At 37.9% G+C, this 22,167-nt stretch overlaps 1 protein-coding gene across 1 annotated transcript in view; it reads left to right on the top strand.

Moving 5' to 3' along the window:
- The first annotated feature begins 3,376 nt into the window (after positions 1-3,376).
- Positions 3,377-22,167, top strand: part of MAN2A1 (mannosidase alpha class 2A member 1) — a 56,543-nt gene continuing 37,752 nt past the window's right edge. The window contains exons 1-3 of the mRNA XM_026719787.2: positions 3,377-4,016; positions 13,217-13,477; positions 19,636-19,780. Of these exons, the coding sequence (XP_026575572.1) occupies positions 3,882-4,016; positions 13,217-13,477; positions 19,636-19,780 (541 nt within the window). The 5' untranslated portion in view covers positions 3,377-3,881. The remainder of the gene's footprint in view (positions 4,017-13,216; positions 13,478-19,635; positions 19,781-22,167) is intronic.

Genomic DNA, 22,167 nt, shown 5'->3' with positions numbered 1-22,167 from the left:
CTGTACCTACTAAAAGGCTTCAGTATACTTATAATGGAGTTTAAATTTACTGCAAACATTACAAGTAAGAATGTGTATCAGACTTCACTATTAGACTTACAGATAAGCCCTCACTTACTGATCACCCATTCAACAACCATTCAAGTTGTGATGACGCTGAAGGAGTGGTTCTTATACCAGTCCTGGAAGTTCTAGCCATCACATCACCTCCATGGTCATGCAATCTTGATTCAAGCACCTATCAACCAGCTTGAATTTACAATGGCTGCAATGTCCCATAGCCATCTTATTGCCACTTATGACCTTCCCTGTCAGCTTCCCACAAACTAAGTCAATGCAAATCAAGAGCAACCCACTGCTTCCCCCAGCCTCCCTACACTCATATGGAGCTATACCCTGCTTCCTAACTGGCCTGCATTTTTGTGAAGTCTCAGCCTCTTTTCCTCAATCTCCCCTATGCTTCTCTGTTTTGTTTGGGTGGGACAAAAATTATGTTTACACTAACAAGCATTGAGTACAAATGCTTTGTCATTGGGATACATATTTTGGAGCAACTCTTCCCGTATCCATTTAAGGATTTAAGAATGAAACTCTGACTTTTGGGTTTACTGATTAGACTGATAGATCATTATATAAATGGCTTGTTCATATTATTATAAAAAAGCAAAAAGTTGTGATTTGATGTTAATGCCTTATTTTACTATAATAGTCAATGCTTCTTTTTCTTTTTTTTTCTCTTTCTTATCTTTCCTCATTTTTCTTTCTCCTTTCCTCCCCCCAATACTTTTCTATTTACTTTGTATTTTATAATACATATATAATACTTATAATTTAAAAAAATGGCTAACAGGGATTTATTTTTGTTATATACCTATGCTAAAATCTTTCATCCCTACTTTTGCTTCTTACTGATACTAGAGAGACTTCTAAGAAATCAGTAAAAGTACAAGAGAGCTAGAGTGAGAGTGAGAGCGAGACAAAGAGAGAAAGGGGTTGCGGTGAGAGAAAGACAGATTCTTGCAAGAGATAGCCCAGGTATCTTGCATCCACTTTGTGGCTTGGCCTTGCGAGATTAATATCAAGATATTAAAATACTTGCTGCAGGCATTTGTAAACAGCTAAATTATAATTACTTTAAAAAAAAATTATTGTTTCCAAATTTTAAAAAACATAAAACTTTATACATTGTTATCAACATCAAGACATCTTTTACATTTCCTCACATTTTTCAGTATATGTATTTACTTATTCCTTTACCATTGCATCTTACTCTTACTATAAATCAATATCTTTTATCCTTACATCTCACTCTTCTCCATGGTATATTTATATATTTACATATTCCCTCATACTTTTCTTAATTGGCATTTTATTTTCTTTTTATTTCTAAACAACTCATACCAGGCATCCCAGGCCCTATAATAAATTGAATCTTCTCTGTCTTTTATTTTCATTGTTAGCCTGTCCATCTCTATACAATCTATTATTTTTTTAATAACCATGTTTTCCAGTGGAACCCTTTTTTCCTTCCAGAGTTGTGCGTACGAAATCCTTGCAGCTGTTAATATATGTAATATATCTATCTGTTTTATTGCATTTTTGTGTTATTATACCTAATAAAAAAGTTTCCAGATTAAATTCAGTTTTCTGAATTGTGATTTCTTCTATCCATTGTCTAACTGTATTCCAATATTTTTTCACTTCCTGGCATGTCCACCAAGTATGAAAATAAGTGTCTTTTTCTTTTCCACATTTCCAACAATTTGGGTCTGAGTTAAACATTTTTGCTGATCTAGCGGCAGGAAGGTGCCATCTGTAGAACATTTTGTATCGATTTTCCTTGTATGCTGTGGATGTAATTAGTTTGTAATTTGATCCCCGCTTTTAAGGAAACCTTCGATCACCAATCACCCCCCACCCATGGGCCAAATTTTACATAGACTAGAGATATTGCTAGAAAAGTCTCTCTTCTGTATTGAGGAAGCCTTGTGAGGTAAGCCATCTACAGAAAGTCTGAGTATTCTTTGGTATACTGATCTTCTAAAATGCGCATACATGCACACACACAAAAAACCCCAACCCCAACCCACAATTTATGGTTAGAAAAAAGTTATTTGAGGGAGGCATGATCAAGCTGTATAAATCATTACCATAATTGCACAAGGTAGACAGAATTTATTCCTCTCAAAACGCTAAAGCAGGGATCTTCCAATCATGGTAGCCAGAATACCACCTTAGCTACAAAAGAATTTATTTGCAGAGTCTAATTAATCAGAATTCATTACCACAAAATGGGATGATGAACCACTATAGTGATTTGATACGTTTGCGAAGAGGAGTCTATCAGGGCTACTACTTTTGAATATTCAGTTTCCAAACACACCAAGTAACAGAGTAAAGGCAGTAAAAAAGGGGCCTACAAACACCACAGAAATATCTAGCATAGCCAGTGTGAGAAATGACAGACCAAGAGGGCTTTGGGCTGATTCAGCAGGCCTATCCTTATCTTCTTAAATCAATTTAGAGTGGGGCTGGAGCGAAGCTATAAGCTGTCACTGACGAATATGTCAACATGTCAAATATAGAATAGTGGGTGAGTTATTGTTATTATATTATTATTATCCTGAAGAAAAGAGAAGGAAAACGCCCCAATCTGTGTCCCATTGCTTGATAAAGAACGAGTAGGCAGAAACATCAGGCGTTAAGGGGACACCGTTCTATCTAGCCTGAAAATAGACGAGATATGCCCGGGCCTTTGCGCCGCCCACATCTGCCGTGCAAACTCCAAAGTAGTAACAGCTGGGGAAAAAAAATATATCCACAGAAATTGCAGCCGCAGCAGCTGCTTCCTCCCCAGCCTTTCGAGTGTACAAAAGGGGTTTTCTCTCGCCCCGACACGCTTGCCAAACTCCTTTCTTGCACGATTTCGCGCTGGCCCGTCCGCAGGCACACACATGCCCCAAGCGTCGCTATGCCAACCCTCTCGAGTGTTGCGGGACCCGCTTCCTCACGAACGCATCCCGAGCTCTGTGGAAGCTTGTCCCAGTCACAAAGACACTCACAAAAGGAAGTCAGGAGAAGCAACGGCGCCCATATACGAAAGCGAAGGCAATTATAGCCCTCGGCACACGCCGCGCTCTAGCTAAGCGGCATTGGCCGGCGGAGTGGGTCTAACCGCAGAGCCTGCGCTCGCCCCTCGCCCCTCGTTGGAGCTTTGCCGCCACTCAGGCGGCTCCAGCCTGAGGTTGCCGCCATAGCCGCGGTTGCTGTTGCTACGCGACGGGAGGGCGGGACGGGCGGGACGAGGCTCCTCCCCGTTTCCTTCCTCGCGCCGCCTTGTGGGTTTGTGGAACCGCTGCTTCTGGTTCCTTGCCGCCAGTCCTGCTCGGGGGAGGCGAGGGAAGCTGGCGCGGCCGGGTTGGCGGCCGGGGTTTCGGTGTGTTGCAAGCCCGGTCGGGTTTCCCTCCGCCGGGCCCCTCTCCATCCGCTCCGACAAAGCGCGAGGAGCGTCCGCACCCTCTCCGGAAACTCCCGGGCGGATCTTACAAACGGGCTCTTTTCGCGGTCGCGGTTTGGTCGCCTTTTCGGCCGTCTAGTTCACCTCGAGCGGGGGGAGCTGAGCTGAGTTGCGGCGGCGGCGGCATTCAGAGACGGGTTCGGGAGACCCTTTTGGTCCCGGCCCCGCTTGCAAACTGTCCGGGCCCGGGAGGAACTTCCGTCCTTCCAGCCACCCGCCGGGTAGGCAGCGGGGCCAGGACTTTTCACCAACGTGTCCAGAACTTGATTGTTGGAGCGGCCGTTGACGTTGGGCTGGTGCGCGTCGGAGAGCTGGCGGCGGGGCTGATCTCTTCGGCTTGTTTTCCGCTTGGCGTAGGGTGGCGATGAAGCTGAGCCGGCAGTTCACGATATTCGGCAGCGCGATCTTCTGCGTGGTGATCTTCTCGCTCTACCTGATGCTGGATCGGAGCCACTTGGACAACCCCAAGAACCACCGCCGGGAAGGCTCCTTCCCCCAGGTGAGCGAGGGACGGGAGCCGCCGCGGAGCGGGGTGGTGAAAGAAAGCTTGGTGGGGTGGAAAAGGAGGTTCGCCTGGCAAGCTGGGACGGTTCGGGGAAGGGGGGAGAAAATGCAGAGCGCTCCGGCTGTAAAAAAGGGGGAAAGTGGCGCGGATGACTCAAGCAGAGTAGGCATATTTTCAGAAAAGGAAGTGCGGGGGGTTGGGAAGTCTCCTTGCCTCGGAGCCGGGGAGAAAGGAAACGGTGAACCTCAAGCCTTTCCATCAAAGCAGGCTTGCTGGGCATGTACAGAAGCTTAAGCTTTCTTAGCTATTATCTTGATCGTTTCGGTTTAATGGTAGGGAGAGAGCGGTGAGCGACCGAGCAGCTCCCTTTTTAGCAGATTTTAAATGGAAGCTCAATTGTAGTTGTACTGGATAGATTTCACAGGAGCCGGAGTGCAGTCCCGGAATTGGATTTTAAAGAACATACTTGCCCTAGTCCGGGACCCTATGCCTTTAAAATACTGTCTTTTGGTATATCTCCAGTAGTGACTACGGATGAAGACTTAAGGGTGGGGTTTCCAGAGAGGGGTTGCTCTGGTGCCCCGTAGGAAAAGAGTAGGCAAGGATAGGATGTTGGCTCTCAAGGTATAAGTCAGCTGCTTTATCAGGTGCTCTTTTCTTTCATGACTTTGAGATAGAACTTCTGGGAAGTGTAAGTTTGCTTGACTATTAAATAGTTTCACCACTGGTCATGGAGTATAAACTGCTCGGTTTTCTTTTCTTTTCATGTTCTTTGACTTGTGGATAGTGGAGTAACTGCTTTCCAACAAAAAGGCTAGTTTCTTTTATGGCACAATATAATATTCAAATATGGCTGGTAAACTATATTTCTGGATTAATGGGTTTAATGAATAAACCCAGCCAATTGTGTTTTATTTATCACATAACTGTAGTTTAAGACGCTTTGAGGGCACACCCTGAATTCTTTGAGCAGCCTGTGTGATAGATGATGTGGAAGATTGGCCCAGACCTGAATTCAGCAGTTCAGTGAAAATAAAGTGTGAAACAACATCACTCTGATAATTAATTTGCAGCTAAGAAGTGGACAAAGTTTTATGCTTTCTATAACTATTTTGTTCTGTTCATAACAATAGAGTTGCATATGGCTAATTCTGCCAATTAATATTAGTGTAGTTTAGAAATTCTCCCTATGTTAGAGGAGAGAAAGGTAATTTATGGCATTGAGTTTCTACATTTAAAAAAAATATGCAATGATAGATTTGCTTGCTTTTGAACCAAGTCTGATATATCTGGTACACTTCCAAGTAGGATAAATAAAACTTCACATTTTAAATATTGTTTAGAACTGCCAAACTCTGGACTATTTAGCAAACTATATATTAAAAAATGTATTATGCAGAGGAAGGATCATAGTTTGTCTAATTTTGTGATTCTAAAATTCCAAGTTCCTATTTTTTTAGGTTTATTTTAGATTTAAAAAAAAAATCTTTTATAAATAACACAAGCTGATTAAGGTATTTCTTCCTCCTTTTTTTCTCATAACAACCTTGTGAAGTGAGTTGAACTGAAAGAGTGTGACTGGCCCAAAGTCACTCAGTAGGCTTTCATGCTCTGATGTAAAGCAGCACCCCCTAACCTTTCTGGCACCAGGGACTGGTTTTGGAAGAAAAAATGTCTTCCATGGACCAGGATGGGGGGAGGGGAATGATTTTGCATGCCACTTAGATCCTGTGCATGCACAGATGAAGCTTTGCTTGCTTACCTGCCACTTGCCCAGTTTCTGACAGGCTGCAGACCAGTACAGGTGTGTGAGGGGTTGTAAAGGAATCTTTCTTTTTCAAAGTAAAAAAAAAACAATTTATTTAATATGTATTGCATCCTATGTTGGAGATCTCAAAGTGGTTTATATAAAAACAAATAAAATACATTAAAGTCAAACAATGCAGAAGAACATTTAATAGGGTGTGTTCATTAAAAAGATAAGGCAGCACTGTCAGAACTTATGTACTCATATACATAATACAGCAGTTTTAAAATGAATAGGTGAGCTATAAACTGGTAAGTTTCACAGTGTTTAGTGCTTTATAGTAATGTGTTAGAAAATTTTTATTCTTGTATTTTTGCAACGGAGTACAGGTGAATTGAAGTTCTGTAAAAATGAGTTTGGAAACAAAAAGATTCAGGTTATTTTTGGGTGGGCGGTATATTTGCTATCTATTTTGAAAGCCCTGTTACTTGATAGACTGGAAATGATGAGTATCTATTTATTGTTAACAGTTTTACAACTGTGACTAATCCTACCCTAAAACATTGTAACACCAATAAGTGCTGCCATCTGTTGAAAGAGTAATAGGAATTCTTCCTCTGATAGATAGGATTTTCAGTTAAAAGAACCAGTTAGGTTACTGAAGTCTGTATGTTCCCCTTTCTTATCCATTATTATTTATCTCAGATAATTGGGTACTGGGCCAAATAAAAGCATTTATATGCAGTGCTTTGCTAGAATTGGAACATTGTTGGCTTACTTAATTCACAAGTTAGTATTATGATTGCTTAAAGCAAGAGAACATTAAGTACAGCCAAAGCAATAAAAGGATGCTAAAATTTCTAGCTTAGTGTTTGCCTGTGGATAATATGATAGGCAGATGCTTAAGCTGCTGAGAAACGGATATAAACAAACCATCCAGGAATCTCTATTTGGCAGAACTGTGCAGCTGTAGATTTCAGTTATCTCCCTGACACAGGCCTCACAATGGCTTAGGTTGTATGCAAACTGTAAACTTGCCTGGAGGCACAATCTGATTCAGAGCAGTAGATCAGGGCAGCTTGCATTCACAGACAATAAACATGGTAGATGTCTTGATGTTGTCTGGATTGTAAACTAACAAATTATAAATGCAGTATTTTTCATTAGAAGCACATAGGCCATGTTGATATAGATTATCTTACTTTGAAGGTTGATACACAGTTTTTAAAAAAGGAATTCATTTTTTTGCAAGGGTGACATTTAACTTGAATGACTTATAATGCTGTTAAGTTTGCATTGCAATTAAAGGTACCAAAAGTTACTTTTCTCAATGTAATGTAAAATGTCTTTATCTTGAAATACTTAGAATTTTTAGTGGGGTTGGAAATACATTTATCAGAATGTTTTAAAGTCTTGGTTAATTTTATAAAAGTGAAGTAAATTTAAATAATCTTTACTATTTTGAATAAACTCTACTTTGTCATCTGAATGGAATATTACATGGTCACTTTATTTTTTATATTTATAACTGATATAATTACCCAATTTACTAGTTTCTTCTCCATTCCAATATTTTTAAAAAATCCAGTTTGTCACTATACCTTTTGATATCTGGTACCTACAACCAGAGGCAGTATTCCAAACAGGATCTGATTAGGGCAGAATCGAGTGGAACAGTTACTTCCTGTCATCTGGACTCAGTGCTCTTGTTAATGAAATTCTTGTTCCAACAAGTCTTACTTCTAAGAATTGCCATTGTTAAACTTGTTTGATGTTAGGTGGTATTTTTACTTGAAGACAGGTTCCTACAGTCTCTCCAAAAGGTGTATGGATGCAAAGTTGTGGCAACACTTAAAATTAAAAACTGTACTTATTGTATGAGGTGAGGGTTTGAATTAAAATATATTTATCTGCAAAGATGGCATCACTGAATTTAAGATAGTTCTTTCTTTCTACTAAAGAAGAAATAGATAGGCAAAAATATGAATGCAGTCAAAAATTATTTGCAGTGCCCATCTTTTCTACCATTTTAGTCTTGGGGTTTGAGTTTCAACCAAAACAATTCTGGAGATTCCTCTGTTCTAATGTGGACATATGACATATTTTTTATATGTTTGTGTGTGTCTATACCATATCAGCTAGAAACCATATAAAAACCTACATACATATGCATTTTAAATTACTGACTATATTAGCCTTTAAAATAATTATAAAATGAATGAATGCCTATGGAAGGAGGGATGTATGTTATTTGGATAGTTAGTATCCATCTTTCCCACTTCCTGTAACAGTCCCACCCTTATTGAAATACTGAGCCATCTCTTTACAAATGCTGGGCTGTGGTGTAGATTGTGACAGAGCTGAGGGAGAAATGAGAATATGAAAAGAGTGAACAAAGAACCAACCTAAGATTGGTCCCAAAGATGTGTATAGCTCTTAGGAGCAATCCAGACACAATTGCCAAATAATCCAGACTCCTGCCATGATGAGGGGCCTATAACACCTTCTCAAGATGAATAGCTTATGGAAGCAGGCTTGAAGATATAAAACCAAGTCCAGTGCATAGCAGCAGTGAACTGACCAAAATTAGGAGAAAATACTGTTCTAAGCCTTGAGAAATACGGCACACATTTAAAATGTATGTTTTGATTTGCTATGTTAATTTAAAATAGTTTTATATATTGAACATTTTAAACTGCTAAGATTATTGTTTTGTTGAGCTGGGGAAAAAACATATGGCTGATACATGATTTTATAATAGTTGAGCAGTTTTTGTTTTAAAGCTTTGACAATACATAAAAAAAGCTGTAAAATTATTTGTAGGTAATTAGATATCAGCCACAAAGTTACAAAATATTAATTTTCTAGCTTGAGGATTCCTTTTGTAATAACTTCCATAAATTATAGTAGTAGGTAGAAACTACATGGAACTAAACATTTCTCTTTTATCTAGTTTGCTTAATATACCACTAGGGGGCACAAAATGATACTTCACATGTACGGCTTTCTAAACTTTTCCCTCAGCATTGTAATAGTGTACATAATTTTCTTTGAGATTATTATCAATGTTTACAGATTCAGATATGATTTAAAAATATATGAATTATAGTACTTGCTTAAAAACCACCCACTAAATAGGAAGCTTAGTTCAATAGAAATTTGAAGTATGTTTAACAGATATTATAAAGATAAGTTGGAAATGAGATACAATTGGAGAATGGCTGCAGTGTTGGCTGATAAGTCATGAAAATGATCTAAAGAGGAAAAATATAGGCCATTTCCCCCAACTTTTGCTCCAGATATTGTAGATTTCCATTTCAATAAACCCCAGTCAGTTTAGTGAATGGTAGTACATTCTGACCACAGGATAAAGGGATGCTAAATGCTGTTCATGCAGGAACATCAGCAAGATACCGCCTCATTTCAGCCTTAAAAAGAACCATTGCAATTAACAGAATCTTGCTAATATGTAGCAAAAATATAATATCCCCCACTAGTAGAAATTAAAATTTGAAGAGAATAGTGATGCTGCAGTTATCACCTTGCTTTTGCAGTCATTGCACAGTTATTTTGATTAAAAAGGAGTGTAGCTTCAATCCCTTACTTGCACATGCCATTTGGATGTCATTGAGTTTCCCTGCAGACACCTTCACTTCGACATATTGTGAAGTAACTCTTAAAGGATTTGAACAGCCCTAGTAAAACCATTTCACAATAAGGTTCCAATCCTTGTCTTTGAAAACCTTTCTCTTGTCTTCTGGAACATAAAGATACTGAAAGTTAATTGTATGCTACATACAAAAATTAGGATTATTTATATTGTTATAAATAAGTAATACTAAACCAAATATTAAACTTACAGTTTGTTTTAGACTAAAAAATTACTTCAAAGTAAACTTTATAAATAAATTGTACTTAAGCCTTTCTTTAACACAAATACAAAGCAATAAAAATATCTGTATTTCCCAACAAAAGCTCTGTTTTACTCCAGATTATAATATTTCCTACACTTCTAAAATGTCAACCTAATACTTCAGGTTCTTAACAAAAATTGCTGCTGATTCTGATGCACAATTCAATGTAACTACGGGAGTGTTGATTAGTGTGGTACTGATTGCTGAGTGAACTTGTTTCTATTTGCAGATTACTTGCACAATATAGAGAGGCATTAACCTCTGGCATGCAGAAATTGCAGGTTTTTAAATTGATTTTGTATATAATCTGAAGACAAAACTTTTTAAAAAATATTCTGGATAATTTAACATTGTACTAACCTGATCTTAAAATAGCTTTCGCAATCTTGAAGCTCTTGTCATGAGATACTTTGAAAATTTGAACATCAAGGTAGAGCCATAAAATATGCACAGCGTCTTTGATATTCTGAATCATAATCTTGCCAACAAATCTTGTTTCTTGATTTCATACTTTTGATAATAAAAATAAGTGATTTTTTGATAGAAGCAATAGTTGACTATGTGTTAAAGGTTTATAGATACCAACCATATAAAATTATTTGGAATTAAATAGGAAATCAGGGAAGATTTTAGAGTACAGTGGTACCTCGGTACTTGTCATTAATTGATTCTGGGATATACAACAAGTACTAAAAAATGAGTACCAAGCAAACCACATGACTCACCACATGTCCTTTATTTCAGTTGGGAAGAACTTCCTGTCTGTCCCTTTTCCTATGCCAGTGACCTTCCCAGCATGGCCAACTTCCTGTTTAACCTCTGCAGCTGTCCCCCACTTCCTTTTGCAGCAACTTTTTGGCATGGCCAACTTCCTGTCTGTTCTCTGCAGCCATCCCCCTCTTCCTATATCAATGCATCAAATACCAAAGAAATGATGAGTACTGGAACAACATTTCATGTCAAAATGCATCAGGTACCAAATTTGACAAGTTTTGAAGCAATTGAGTACTGAGGTACCACTGTAGTGGTATAATGCATTTTATAGTTATTCCTTCCAAGTTGTTTAGGGCTGCATAACAATGTCAAAGATACATTTGTTATTTGTACCCTGTTCCTCCAACAATACAGCCCCCCGATAGGAAGTCCCAGCATATTTTCTAGGCATAAAATGAAATTAAGCCACTCCCCCCAAATTTAGGCCTATTTTAAAACAAGCAAAATGGGAGGGAAGGGCGGGAGGGACTTGCCATTAGGAGCACCCCGGGGCAGCCACGCCTCACCACCAGCTGCTCCCTGCCAAGCAGCTTTGCTACAGACCCGGGCATGGTGCTGGTTGCAGGCCGGGTCAGCAGGCGGGCGGTAGCAGCATGGATGTCTGCCAGCAGCGTTTCAGCTGCTGCTCGGGCCTCCGTAGCTTCCACAGTTCCCGCCGGCGCTGGTGCCTCTCTCTCCAACAACAGCACCTGAGTCGCTCCCGCTTCCCCCCCTCCCCATCCCCACAACAACAGGGAAAAAACATTTTGAGGTACCTGGGAGTGCCGCTCGGTGCATTTTCATTTAATCCCGAGCGGCTGGTTGGGCATGAGAAGAGCCAGGCGAGCATCTCTGCCGCTGCTACTCTTAGTTCTCCAGCCTTGGGCTCTGCAAGTTTCCATAAAAGGTGTGCAGCCCATTCCTGCATTCCAAGCGCGCCCAGGCTGAGCTGCAGCTGTCCCTCTCTTGCCAGCGCCATCTCCAACAGCAGTGGCAGCAAGCAGCAGGAAACGTGGAAGCATTTCAGCCACTTCTTGAGCGGGAGAGCTTCCATGGTACCTCAAAATGTTTTTTTCCCTGTAGTTGCGGGGATGGGGGGAAAAGCGGGAGCGACTCAGATGCTGTTGTTGAAGACGGCGCTGGCAAGAGAGGTGCTAGCTCCGGCAGGAACCATGGAAGCTACGGAGGCCCGAGAAGTTGCTGAAACGCTGCTGGCAGACATCCATGCCGCTGCTGGCCACCCGCTGACCTGTTCTGCAATCAGCACCATACCCGAGTCTGCAGTAAAGGCACTTGGCGGGGGTAGGGAGCCTTCTGTGCTCCACCATGATTGGCCATTAGGTGTGGCTGGTGGTGGGCACGGCTGCACACGGGGCAGTCTAGGCGAGGGTGCGTGGAGGGAGAGAAATTAATTCACCCCTAAAAAGACAGCCTAGCTGTCGGGGCTTAAAAAAAAAGACCTGGCCTTATATGAGAAACACGGTACTTTTTTTTTCTTTTATGCTTTTGTGTTTTTCTCCTCAACTCTAGCTCCTGCAAGGTCACCCAGTTGGCTTTGTGCCTAAACAAGACTAGAACACATGGTCTTCCTGTTTCTAGCCTGATGCCTTTACCATTACATGCACATATATGTTATTGAAAGACCATTGCTGCCGCTCAGAATTTATATATGCCATTTATATCAGGGGTCACCTGATATATACCCCTGGTCCATGGAATGGCACCGGTCTGCAGCATGCCAGCAACCAGGCCACCCAAACAAGCAAAGATCCATCTGTAGGATGTAGGCAGCATGCAGAACCACGCCCCCTCTGGTCCATGGAAAAACCTTTCTCTCTGGTGCCCAAAAGGTTGGGGGCCACTGATTTCCATGGTGGGAACAGGAAATAAATTGTACATGTCCATTTTAAAAATCTAAGAAAATATAAAAAGTGTGTTTTTGTTAATTCTGTTACTAATGCAATATTCTAATTCTTGCTAAAACCTGTAGTTGCAAATACTTGTACTAAATGGAATGAAAAGAATATTCTTTTATGTAGATAGAGCTACCTGTATATAGCAGGTGCCACAGCAGGGAAAGCAGTATAGTTGTTATGATAGGGGATTACACTTTCAAAAATATGCATGTAACTGTGAGGAGATACAATGAATCAACAAGGAAATGTATATCTACTTCCTGGAAAAATAAGAATATGAATAAACTCTCACTAGCTAAAATTGTTTTAATCTTTTATTTCAAACTACAGCAAATAGTTCACTTACCCCATAAAATGTTTTGAACTAATCTTATATCTAGACTGTAATTCTATACCTAAAAAGGTTCTCTGAAAGGCTGCTAATTATTACTTTTGATTTTCTGTTCCAATGATATTTTGTAATATAATTAATTCTTATCTTAATAAATAATGCCTTATTCTAAGATATCATGAGTAGAATTTTGAATATTTTAATGGTGGGATAACTTTAGAACATTATTGAATTCAGAGTGGATTTGGGAAAATGAAAATCGGGGTGGTTATCTTTTTATATTTGCAGCAAAATAAGAGTAGCTTCAAACTGCTACTGTGGTTGTTTGCTTTTTCAGAAAATATCTAAATCTTATATGAATTCACAATTAAAGAATGAAAGAATCTTGAGTACTGGGGTTTTTTTGGAGAAAATTTCTTATACTGAATTGATGATAATTACAAGCTCTTTGCTATCATATTTAGAACAGAAAGAGGAAATATATTTCTACTATATAGATAGTTGGATGTCTAATTGTTTGTATTTTTCAACAGGGTCAGCTTTCAATACTGCAAGAGAAAATAGACCACTTGGAACGGTTGCTGGCGGAAAACAACGAAATTATTTCAAACATAAGAGATTCTGTGATCAATTTGAGTGAATCTGTCAAAGATGGACAACATAGTCCAGAAGTATTAAACTTTAATCAAAGAAATTTTTCAGAAGTATTGCCTCTTGCCAATGCATATCTTTCAATTGAGCCTGAAGATTGTCAGTTTGCTTCAAAAACTGGAAGTCAAGCTTCAGATGTTCAAGTAAGAATCAATTGAATATTAGCTATTGTCCTTCATCTATTTTTAGTCCTCTGTCAAAGAAATATAGAGATCTTTGTGTAGCCTTTCAGGTAGTTATACTTGGATTCCTAAACTGTGAAATAATTAACTGGTAGGTTGGTCAAACATGCATGCAGATCCTGAAATCACTGGGATTGCCAATGAAAATACATTATTATATGCAAATTTGATTATTTAAATGGTTTATATGTTTTGTTTAAAGTAATATATTCATTTGTAATATGTGCGGTTTTTGCATGAGTGTAAACTGGGTATACTTGCTAATCACTGTTGTATTAGAATAATTTTTTAAAATTATAATTTGAGACATTCATTTCTGATTGAGTGACTATGTTTGATACAGATTTGATACAATTGAACTCTGTTGAAGGAGAACTTGTATAAATGTTAGAATGACTATTTCAGAGAAAATTCTTTATATTGTTTTCGTCTGAGTGATTTGAACTATTTTTTAAAAGTTGTAGATTAAATTAAAAACAATGCTTTCTCCATCACTGCAAATTTTATTATATTGATGTTTATCATACCAAAAGTTAAAGTAGGCTGTGTTTTAGGGATTACAGGTAGTCCTTGATTTACAACCACAATTAAGTCCAACATTTCTGTTGTTAAGTGAAACATTTGTTAAGTGAGTTTTGCCCTATTTTACAACCTTTCTTGCCACAGTTGTTAAATGAATCACTCCACTGGATAAATTAGTAACCGAGTTAAGTGAATTTGGCTTCCCCATTAAACTTTGCTTGTTGCAAACAATGATTACATAATCTTGGGACACAGCAACGGTCATAAATTGTTTTGACCTAGGCTTCCCAAGATCATGAAACAGACTGTCGTCCTGATAAAACCCCTTTTATTTAGGTTAAAGTGAATTCCTTTCTAGCAAAGTCCCGGCAAACAGTCTCTCATGAAATTTCACAACTACAGACCTTTATCAGGCTTGGAGAGTTGCCAGGCTGATATCTTCCAAATACTATGCTGTAGCAGCAATTACTTGGCAAGAAATCAGGAACAGATCTTCAGTCTAATAAATTGAACTAATTCTCTCCTGCAAACACCACTCCCCTTTTGCTCCTCTTTATTTCCTATGGGACGGGCCATTCACCATCCACATGAGCTTTTATTCCCGAGTTGACCCCTTTTCCTTAACTGTTCCCTTCTCCTGGCAGCCTTACGCATGCATACACTGGAAACAGGTTCTAGCTGTTCTTCTGCCCCACTGATCTCCAACTCCAAAGGCAGCTGATAACTGTCAGATGGTCCTGGCCCTATCTCTGCCTCCAACGCAGAACACTTGTCATAGCCTTCCCCAGACTACAGGACTGGCTCATGTTCCTCTCCAACCTCCTCATTGTCTAAGTCTGCCACCATCTCCACTAGCTGCTGGTGGGCCACAACATAAATATGAACCAGTTGCCAAGCATCTGAAGTTTGATCATGTAACTTGGGGCTGCTACAAAGGTTGTAACTGTGAAAAACTGTCATAAGTCAAATTTTTCAGTACCACTGTAATTTTGAAACGTCACAAAACTAACTGTTAAGTCAAGGACTACCTATACTTATTGTGGAAATGCTTACCTTTTTTGAGAAAAGACATTTGAAAATAAAGCACTACTAGAGGCTAATAGCCAGTAATTTGACCTTTTTATTTCAAATCATTTTGCAAAGCTAATCTCTGACAGCTGTTGTTTCTGGCCATGTATCCTATCTTTCCCTTAGTTCTCTTCCTTCCAGGTTCCTGAAAGTCTGGTCTTTTCTTTTTCCTAGAATTTCCTGTGTTCATTTTTCGTATAAGTGGTTGGGTCCACCATTATTAGATCTTTGTTCTGAAATCCATCCAGTTACGAGTCAGATCAGTGTTTTGCTTATCTTTTTCCTATGTTATTGAAGCTCAATAAATTACTCATCATGGCTTGCTCAATAAAATAAAAAATATATTCATAAGTTTTACAACTTAACTGTTGAGAGGTCAATTTGCATGGAAGGTAGAGAGGATAGTGTGAAGAAAATGAGACTAAGTTTTTCTCTCCCACCCCCCCATTACAACTTTAAAAAAAATGGTTGAATTGTCTGTCTGTTTGAGGGCTTACAATAGTTTCTGTTCCAAAAGTTTGAGAAATCATGTCACAAGAGTGTTGAAATTTGTTGCCAAAGGGATTCTTAATGGCTGCACATCACCCAGGAGCCTCATGTTAAACAGCCATGCTCTATATCAGTGGTGGCTAACCATTTTTGGGCTCCTGTGCCAAAAATTGTGCGTGTGCTTGTGCACTCATGCTCACATGCCAGTACCCAGAAGGCAATGCGTGTCCCCCCGTGCCCCCTATGCATGCGCGTGCAACCCCCCTTCCCCCCATGCTGCCCGCTTACCTGCATTGCGCCTCCCAGATGATTTTCAGCCAGTTTGAGGCCTTTTTCGGCCTTCCAGAGGCTTGAGGAAGGCCTTTGGCAGCTTTTGCAGGCCGAAAACTAGGCATATTTCATCACTTTTGGTATTACAGGAAGTGATGAAATGGCCCTATTTTTTGGCCTGCAAAGGCCAGCACCCAGAAGGCAATGCATGCCCCCCATGCCCCCTGTGCATGCTCATGCAATCCCTCCTTTCCCCCCTCCACACCACCCGCTTACCTGCACTGTGCCTTCCAGTTGATTTTCAGCTGATTTGAGGCCTTTTTCAGCCTCCCAGTGGCTTGAGAAAGGCCTTTGGCAGCCTTTGCAGGCTGAAAAATAGGCCTGTTTTGTCACTTCCAGTATTACAGGACGTAATACTGAAAAAAGCCTCAAAGCAGCCAAAAAACAGCTGTGAGGCGTGCTCATGCGCAGTGAGGTAAGTTTACCTGCAGCTCGCATGCCAGCACAAATGGTTCTGCATGCCACCTGCGGCACATGTGCCATAGGTTCACCATCACAGCTCTATATGATAGCTAGTATTTCATATCATGCAAAACTTTTGAAAGAGCAGTCATTTAAATACGTTCAAATCAAATTTATTGAAATGCCAGGCCTTATATGAGGTTGATGTCTGAATATATACACTTAGCACTCGTGATTACACAAATTAAAGTAATTAGGCATTTCCTAGAACAATTTATTTGGGTATGCATTTTTATGATTTGAAGTGCTTTACTGGGGTTGCAGTTCATTGCAGTGTCATCAACTTCTGAAATGTGTATAGGATGACAGTGCTACAACTTCATTATTAAAGGGAAGAGAGTAGCTTCTTCCTTGTACTATTGGGACTAAAATCCCTGGCCAGCTATGATTCCAGAGTATTGGGGGAATTCCAACTTTCTCTTAATGTGAGATGTAATAGCTGTTTACGTGTCTTTGAGTGTTTAATACAAGATAAGAAACCTGTGAGATTCCAGACTTCTCTTAAGATTGCTAAAAATCGCAGATCAGATTGCCTATTCTGATCTGTTATATTTAATTATATAGTAGCCACAAGAGATTGTCCAATATTCCATCAATATTCTGTCAAATCTACAATTCTAACAGATTCTTCGAGATGATATCTTTTTTTCCCCAAAAGTAGAATTGTCAAGTAGCTAAATTGCCAGCATACTTACTGTAACAATCTTTGGTCTGTTAGGGACTTGTATAGCTGAGTTTGTTATATGGTGCCATGTTATATAGTGCCTTGATTAATGTATTTTTATTTATTTATTTATTTTTTTGAAAAAATATACAGGTTTTAGTATATTCTTTTTGATTGTTGCTTCTATATTCTCTCATTGTTAGCTGACCAAAGTTAGTGTACAAGATAGGCAGTTATATAACTTTTGTAAGTTAATGAAGTAATGAAGTAAGTAATGAATAGCAAATGCTATATGGACAGTAATGAACCCAAGCATTGCAGTTAGTGGTTCTTATTAGGCCTCTGGATTGAGGCATGCAGTATAATCTCTCCCTTATCAGCTACTCTGTCAAAAGCAATTCAAAGGGTCTTGAAACATTTTCAAATGGAAGCAGCTACTACAAAGAATAGTTACATAGAGTTCAAGGGGTTAGAAAAAAATCTTTCTGATAATAAAATAGCTTTCCAGAACAAGAACCATTTTTCAAAATTGCAATCAGAACCAGTGTACATTACTGGTATTTTCTATTTTCTCGAGATTTTACGGCTTTGTTTTTCTGCTTGTGCAGCTTTATATAGCATCAATTTCTTTAAACATACCATCTTAAAGGGGGGAAAAACCCAAAGCAGTGGATTCCAAGAGCCTTAGAAAATCACAAGAAGTTATGTTTATGCACACCCAAAAAACTTCAAAATATCAGCTAGTACTTGCTTAGGGAGAGAACGCTATTAAGATATGATAAATGCCAACAATTTTAAGTAATAAAATATTAGAAAGAAATAACTCCTTACAGTTTGATTTAAAAATGTAGCCAATTTAACAGTCTATTCTTTTATCTGATGTTGACAGGTCAAATTCTTGAGGCAGATGTTGAAAGAAATAATGCTCTCTCTAATTGTAATTTTTGGTTTCTTTCTTGTATTGGATTGTAGAAAGGAGCACCGTAGTGTGCAAATTGATCCCAACCCCTTCCTAATAGAATTTCACTGGAAGTTGTTTGCATGTGCCTAACATTTCCTTTATATCAGGGAAATTGCAACCATGGTAATAATGTTTTGTAGGTAAACACATATATGATACCGAAAAGAGCATTGGCTTTTTAGTTTGTTTTAATTATTTTGCTTGTTTGGGTTTTTTTCTCCATCAGTTGCAAAAGTTTGGGTATGTGTTGATAAGAAAGAGGAGAATGCAGTCTGGACAGCACTGCATTATATGTATTATGTAAAATAATCATTTTTCCTAGAAATAATTTGTTCATCAGAATTTCTAAGAATTAGCTACATTCTTAAAGTTTTTTGATAAGAAGCTTGTTACTCTCTTAAAAAATAATTTTTACTGATGTAACTTTCATGAAGAAAGAGAGGATCCTATTTGCTCAGGTGCCAGATAACTTAATTGAACTTTGTTTCTCTTATGTATTGGTCTGTCGGTTTAGGTGGAAATGCTGTATTGTCTGTCTTTACTTGCTTGTAATTCATTTTTATTAATTTTTTTTTATTATTTATTAAATTTTTATGTCACTCATGTCTCCTACAAGATGACTCTAGGCGGCTTTCAAGTTATAAAAAAAGTAACAAATAGCTAAAAGATTAAAGTGACACAGATTAAAATATTATTAAAACTGTACTAAAATTTTTGACTGGTCTGGTTTGGTTCCGCAACCCAACAAGACAGACACAGACTTCAGATAGTAATTAGGACTGCAGAAATTTTTTTTACTATCAACCTGCCTTCAATCGAGGACCTGTATGCTGCAGGAGTCAGAAAGAAGGCTATGAAAATATTTACAGACCCCTCACACACACACTCCGACATAAACTGTTTCAACTCCTACCCTCAAAGCAACACTATAGAGCACTGCACACCAGAACAACTAGACACAAGGACAGTTTTTTCCGAACGCCATCACTCTGCTAAACAAATAATTCCCTCAACACTGACCAGCTATTTACAAATTCTGCGCTACTATTACTATTAATCTTCTCATCACTCCTTATCACCCATCCCCTCCCACTTGTGATTGTAGGAAGAATTAGTTAAACAGTAGGAATGTTGGTTGTAAAATGTTTGTATGTTTATAAAAGGTGATGGATGACATCCTTTATACTATTACGGCCAATCAAATATGTACCATGTTCAATTTATGGTATCTAGAAAAATAATATTAATATAAAAATCTATGAAAAGTATTTTTTGAATATAATATTTAAACAGAATTTTGGAATGAGGCTCTTTACTTGTTTATTCATCCATGCCTTAGGGTCTTTGCTGACTCAATTGCCCAGATAAATATGTGGTATGCCCTTGCTTGCTGCCTAGGCCTGAGAGAAAGTGACTGATCAAAGTTACTCAGTTAGCTTTATGCCTAAGGCAGGACTAAAACTCATGGCTCCTCATTTCTAGTCCAGTGACGTTAAACTGGCTCTCAGTGATTTGTTTGAATTTTGTAAATAGTAAATTAATGGCCATAACCATACTTGCAGAACTATGTGCATCAGCCTTTTACTTTTATATATCATGATCTATTCTTTTTATGCATTTTAGATGCTGAAAGTCTATGATATTCTTCCTTTTGATAATCCAGATGGTGGAGTTTGGAAGCAAGGGTTTGACATCACTTATGATGAACATGAGTGGGATGATAAACCTCTTCAAGTTTTTGTTGTACCTCACTCACATAATGATCCAGGTAACATATCAGAAAGCTTCAAAATATGTTTGGGGCAATCATATTTGTGTCCTCAGCTCCATGAAACATAACGTTTTATTATCATATAGTTCTTTTTTTATTAATGTATTTTCCTTGATTCCACTGCTGCTAAAAATACCTTATGGTTTCAGAATCAGCAGGTAACCACTCTAACTGGCTAGATTTCAGTACAAATTGTACAGAAATAACTAAATGACAAAAATGAGAGACCAGTGAAATCCTAAGCTGTTATTACAAAATTCACAACAATATCTATTTGCCTTAATCTCTGTGCCTTAATCTTTCAGCCTACCATCAATAAACACTGGATTGGATTTTACAGTTCAAAATAAAGAGAAAATAAAGAGATTGCACAATGTGGTTCAGGCAGTAGCCAGTAAATATAGGGTTTTGCAGACAATAGACTCAAATAAGTGTGAATGCCAAAAAGGATTTTTTTAAAATTTTTAAATTTTAAATTTTAAAAAATTGCAAGAGAAAAAGAAAATACACCAGACTACATCATCTCAGCCTGTCAAGAACCCCAAAATGATGGCAAATGGGCCCCCTGGAACTGGATGACAATTGCACAGTACCTTCCCAGGTTGTTAGATCTTTGTTAAGGTTTACAGTACCTGGGAGCTAGTGTCACCATTTTATGCTTTTTAAAGAGACCAAGAGTATAAACCACACAACATCTAGAGATGCCTTGGTGGCACATTTTATTAGTGACTTGGTCGTATAGTTGACCCCCTGCCAGGAATATATTTTAAGCAAAAATATTGTATTCGCTTTCTTTTAGACAATATCTTAAGCCTGAAACTTGGTTTACAAAAGATTCAGGCTGTTGATATACTCCTTATTTACATAAACATTCTATGTCTTTCAATCTTATTTAAATGGGCTCACATAATACAATAGTCTGTTTGCACATTACATTAAGAATTATGCCATGTTAGCTAAAACCCAATTCCATATTTCAAGTAGTTCATTATATAAAGATTTAAGTTATTTGAAAGAATAATTCCAATGTTAAATATAGATGCCAACACTCATCAAATTAACAACAGTTATTGCATTCTCATTACTGTACAACTAGGTCCTTGCATTTAATAAATATATTTAAAATTATGGGATATCTGTGGAAATTTAAATTGGTGACCTCAATCTTGCATAATTACAGTGATCATATTTTTATGGAAAAAATAAAGGGCAAAACCTGAAAGAGCAAATTTGAGAGAGGTTCATACGGATTAAAAAATAGTTTCTAAATTTGTTTTACAAAGGAAATTTCAAGAGTAAAGCCAAGAAAATAAATAAGTAAACTGTATAAATCTAAAGGGCAGCTTTTTGAAATAAAGAGGCTGTATGGTCACTGTATCCATAATTCAAGACTATAATGCTAACAGCTGACATGATTTTCAGGACCTACACACAATAGTTCCTCATGCTTTTCTACTTCTATGTTTGCCTTTAGTGGTTAACTTGACCAAAAGAGGGCATATTAAATAAAATCTGAGTAGCATTGGATTAGCAAGACATACCATCTACTTGTTCTGCTTTGTTTACTAATTCTTGTTCCAGAAATTCTGGCAAATACTTTACATTTATTCTTCAATACAGTGGTTACCTGACTTCTTGTTGTCCCTATATCAAAAAAGACAAATGTTTGTATGTTCTTGTGTTTTAAAACAATCAAGCCACTACTTTTTTTTTGTATGATGGAAGATTATTCTACAATTCAGATAGATACAGTAGTCACAAATATCATTGTAGGCTCTGAAAAGAAGCCAGCATATTTTATAGCAATTTATTTTAACTCAGTTCTTAAGTTTGTTCATACGTTTCATTTCTTTTAGATTAGTATTTTATATTTCTCTTCATGTTCAAGTTGTGGCCTTTTAAAATCGCTTATATTTGGGATCCTATACATGTAGAAGCACATATTAATTTTAACTGTTCCATTCTTTCCTTTTAGAAAACTCAGTGACTTTCAGTAATTTTATTCTAAAGAGATTCATAACTACTTAGTTTCTAGAATAAGAAAATAATTTTCATTTTGATACAAAAGTGAATAAAATCTCAAAGACTTAAATTGACTTCATTTTTCATCACTGAAATTACAGTTCTTTATTTTTAAATATAACATTAGTTTCCATTTGCATTGACTTTGTGGAGGTGGGTTTTTTTTTTGCCCTCATTGTTGTTTGTGGTTGCAGCAATAACGGTGATTTTACCTCTTATTGGCCATTGTTTTGTTCTCAGAATTCTAAGAAAGTGTTAAGAGCACTTTAGGAATCATTATTTTTTCTGAAATGTTCTAGAATGACATATGTTTCAGGAGCTTCTAAGAAAATTTTTAAAAAATGCATGCATTTGCTGAGAAA

The sequence above is a fragment of the Pseudonaja textilis genome, chromosome 2, assembly GCF_049901715.1.
Source record: "Pseudonaja textilis isolate UNSWEBS1 chromosome 2, rPseTex1.2, whole genome shotgun sequence".
In the NCBI taxonomy this organism is placed as follows: domain Eukaryota; kingdom Metazoa; phylum Chordata; class Lepidosauria; order Squamata; family Elapidae; genus Pseudonaja; species Pseudonaja textilis.
Note: the sequence above shows the minus strand (reverse complement) of the source record. Positions and strands in the feature narration are given on the sequence as shown.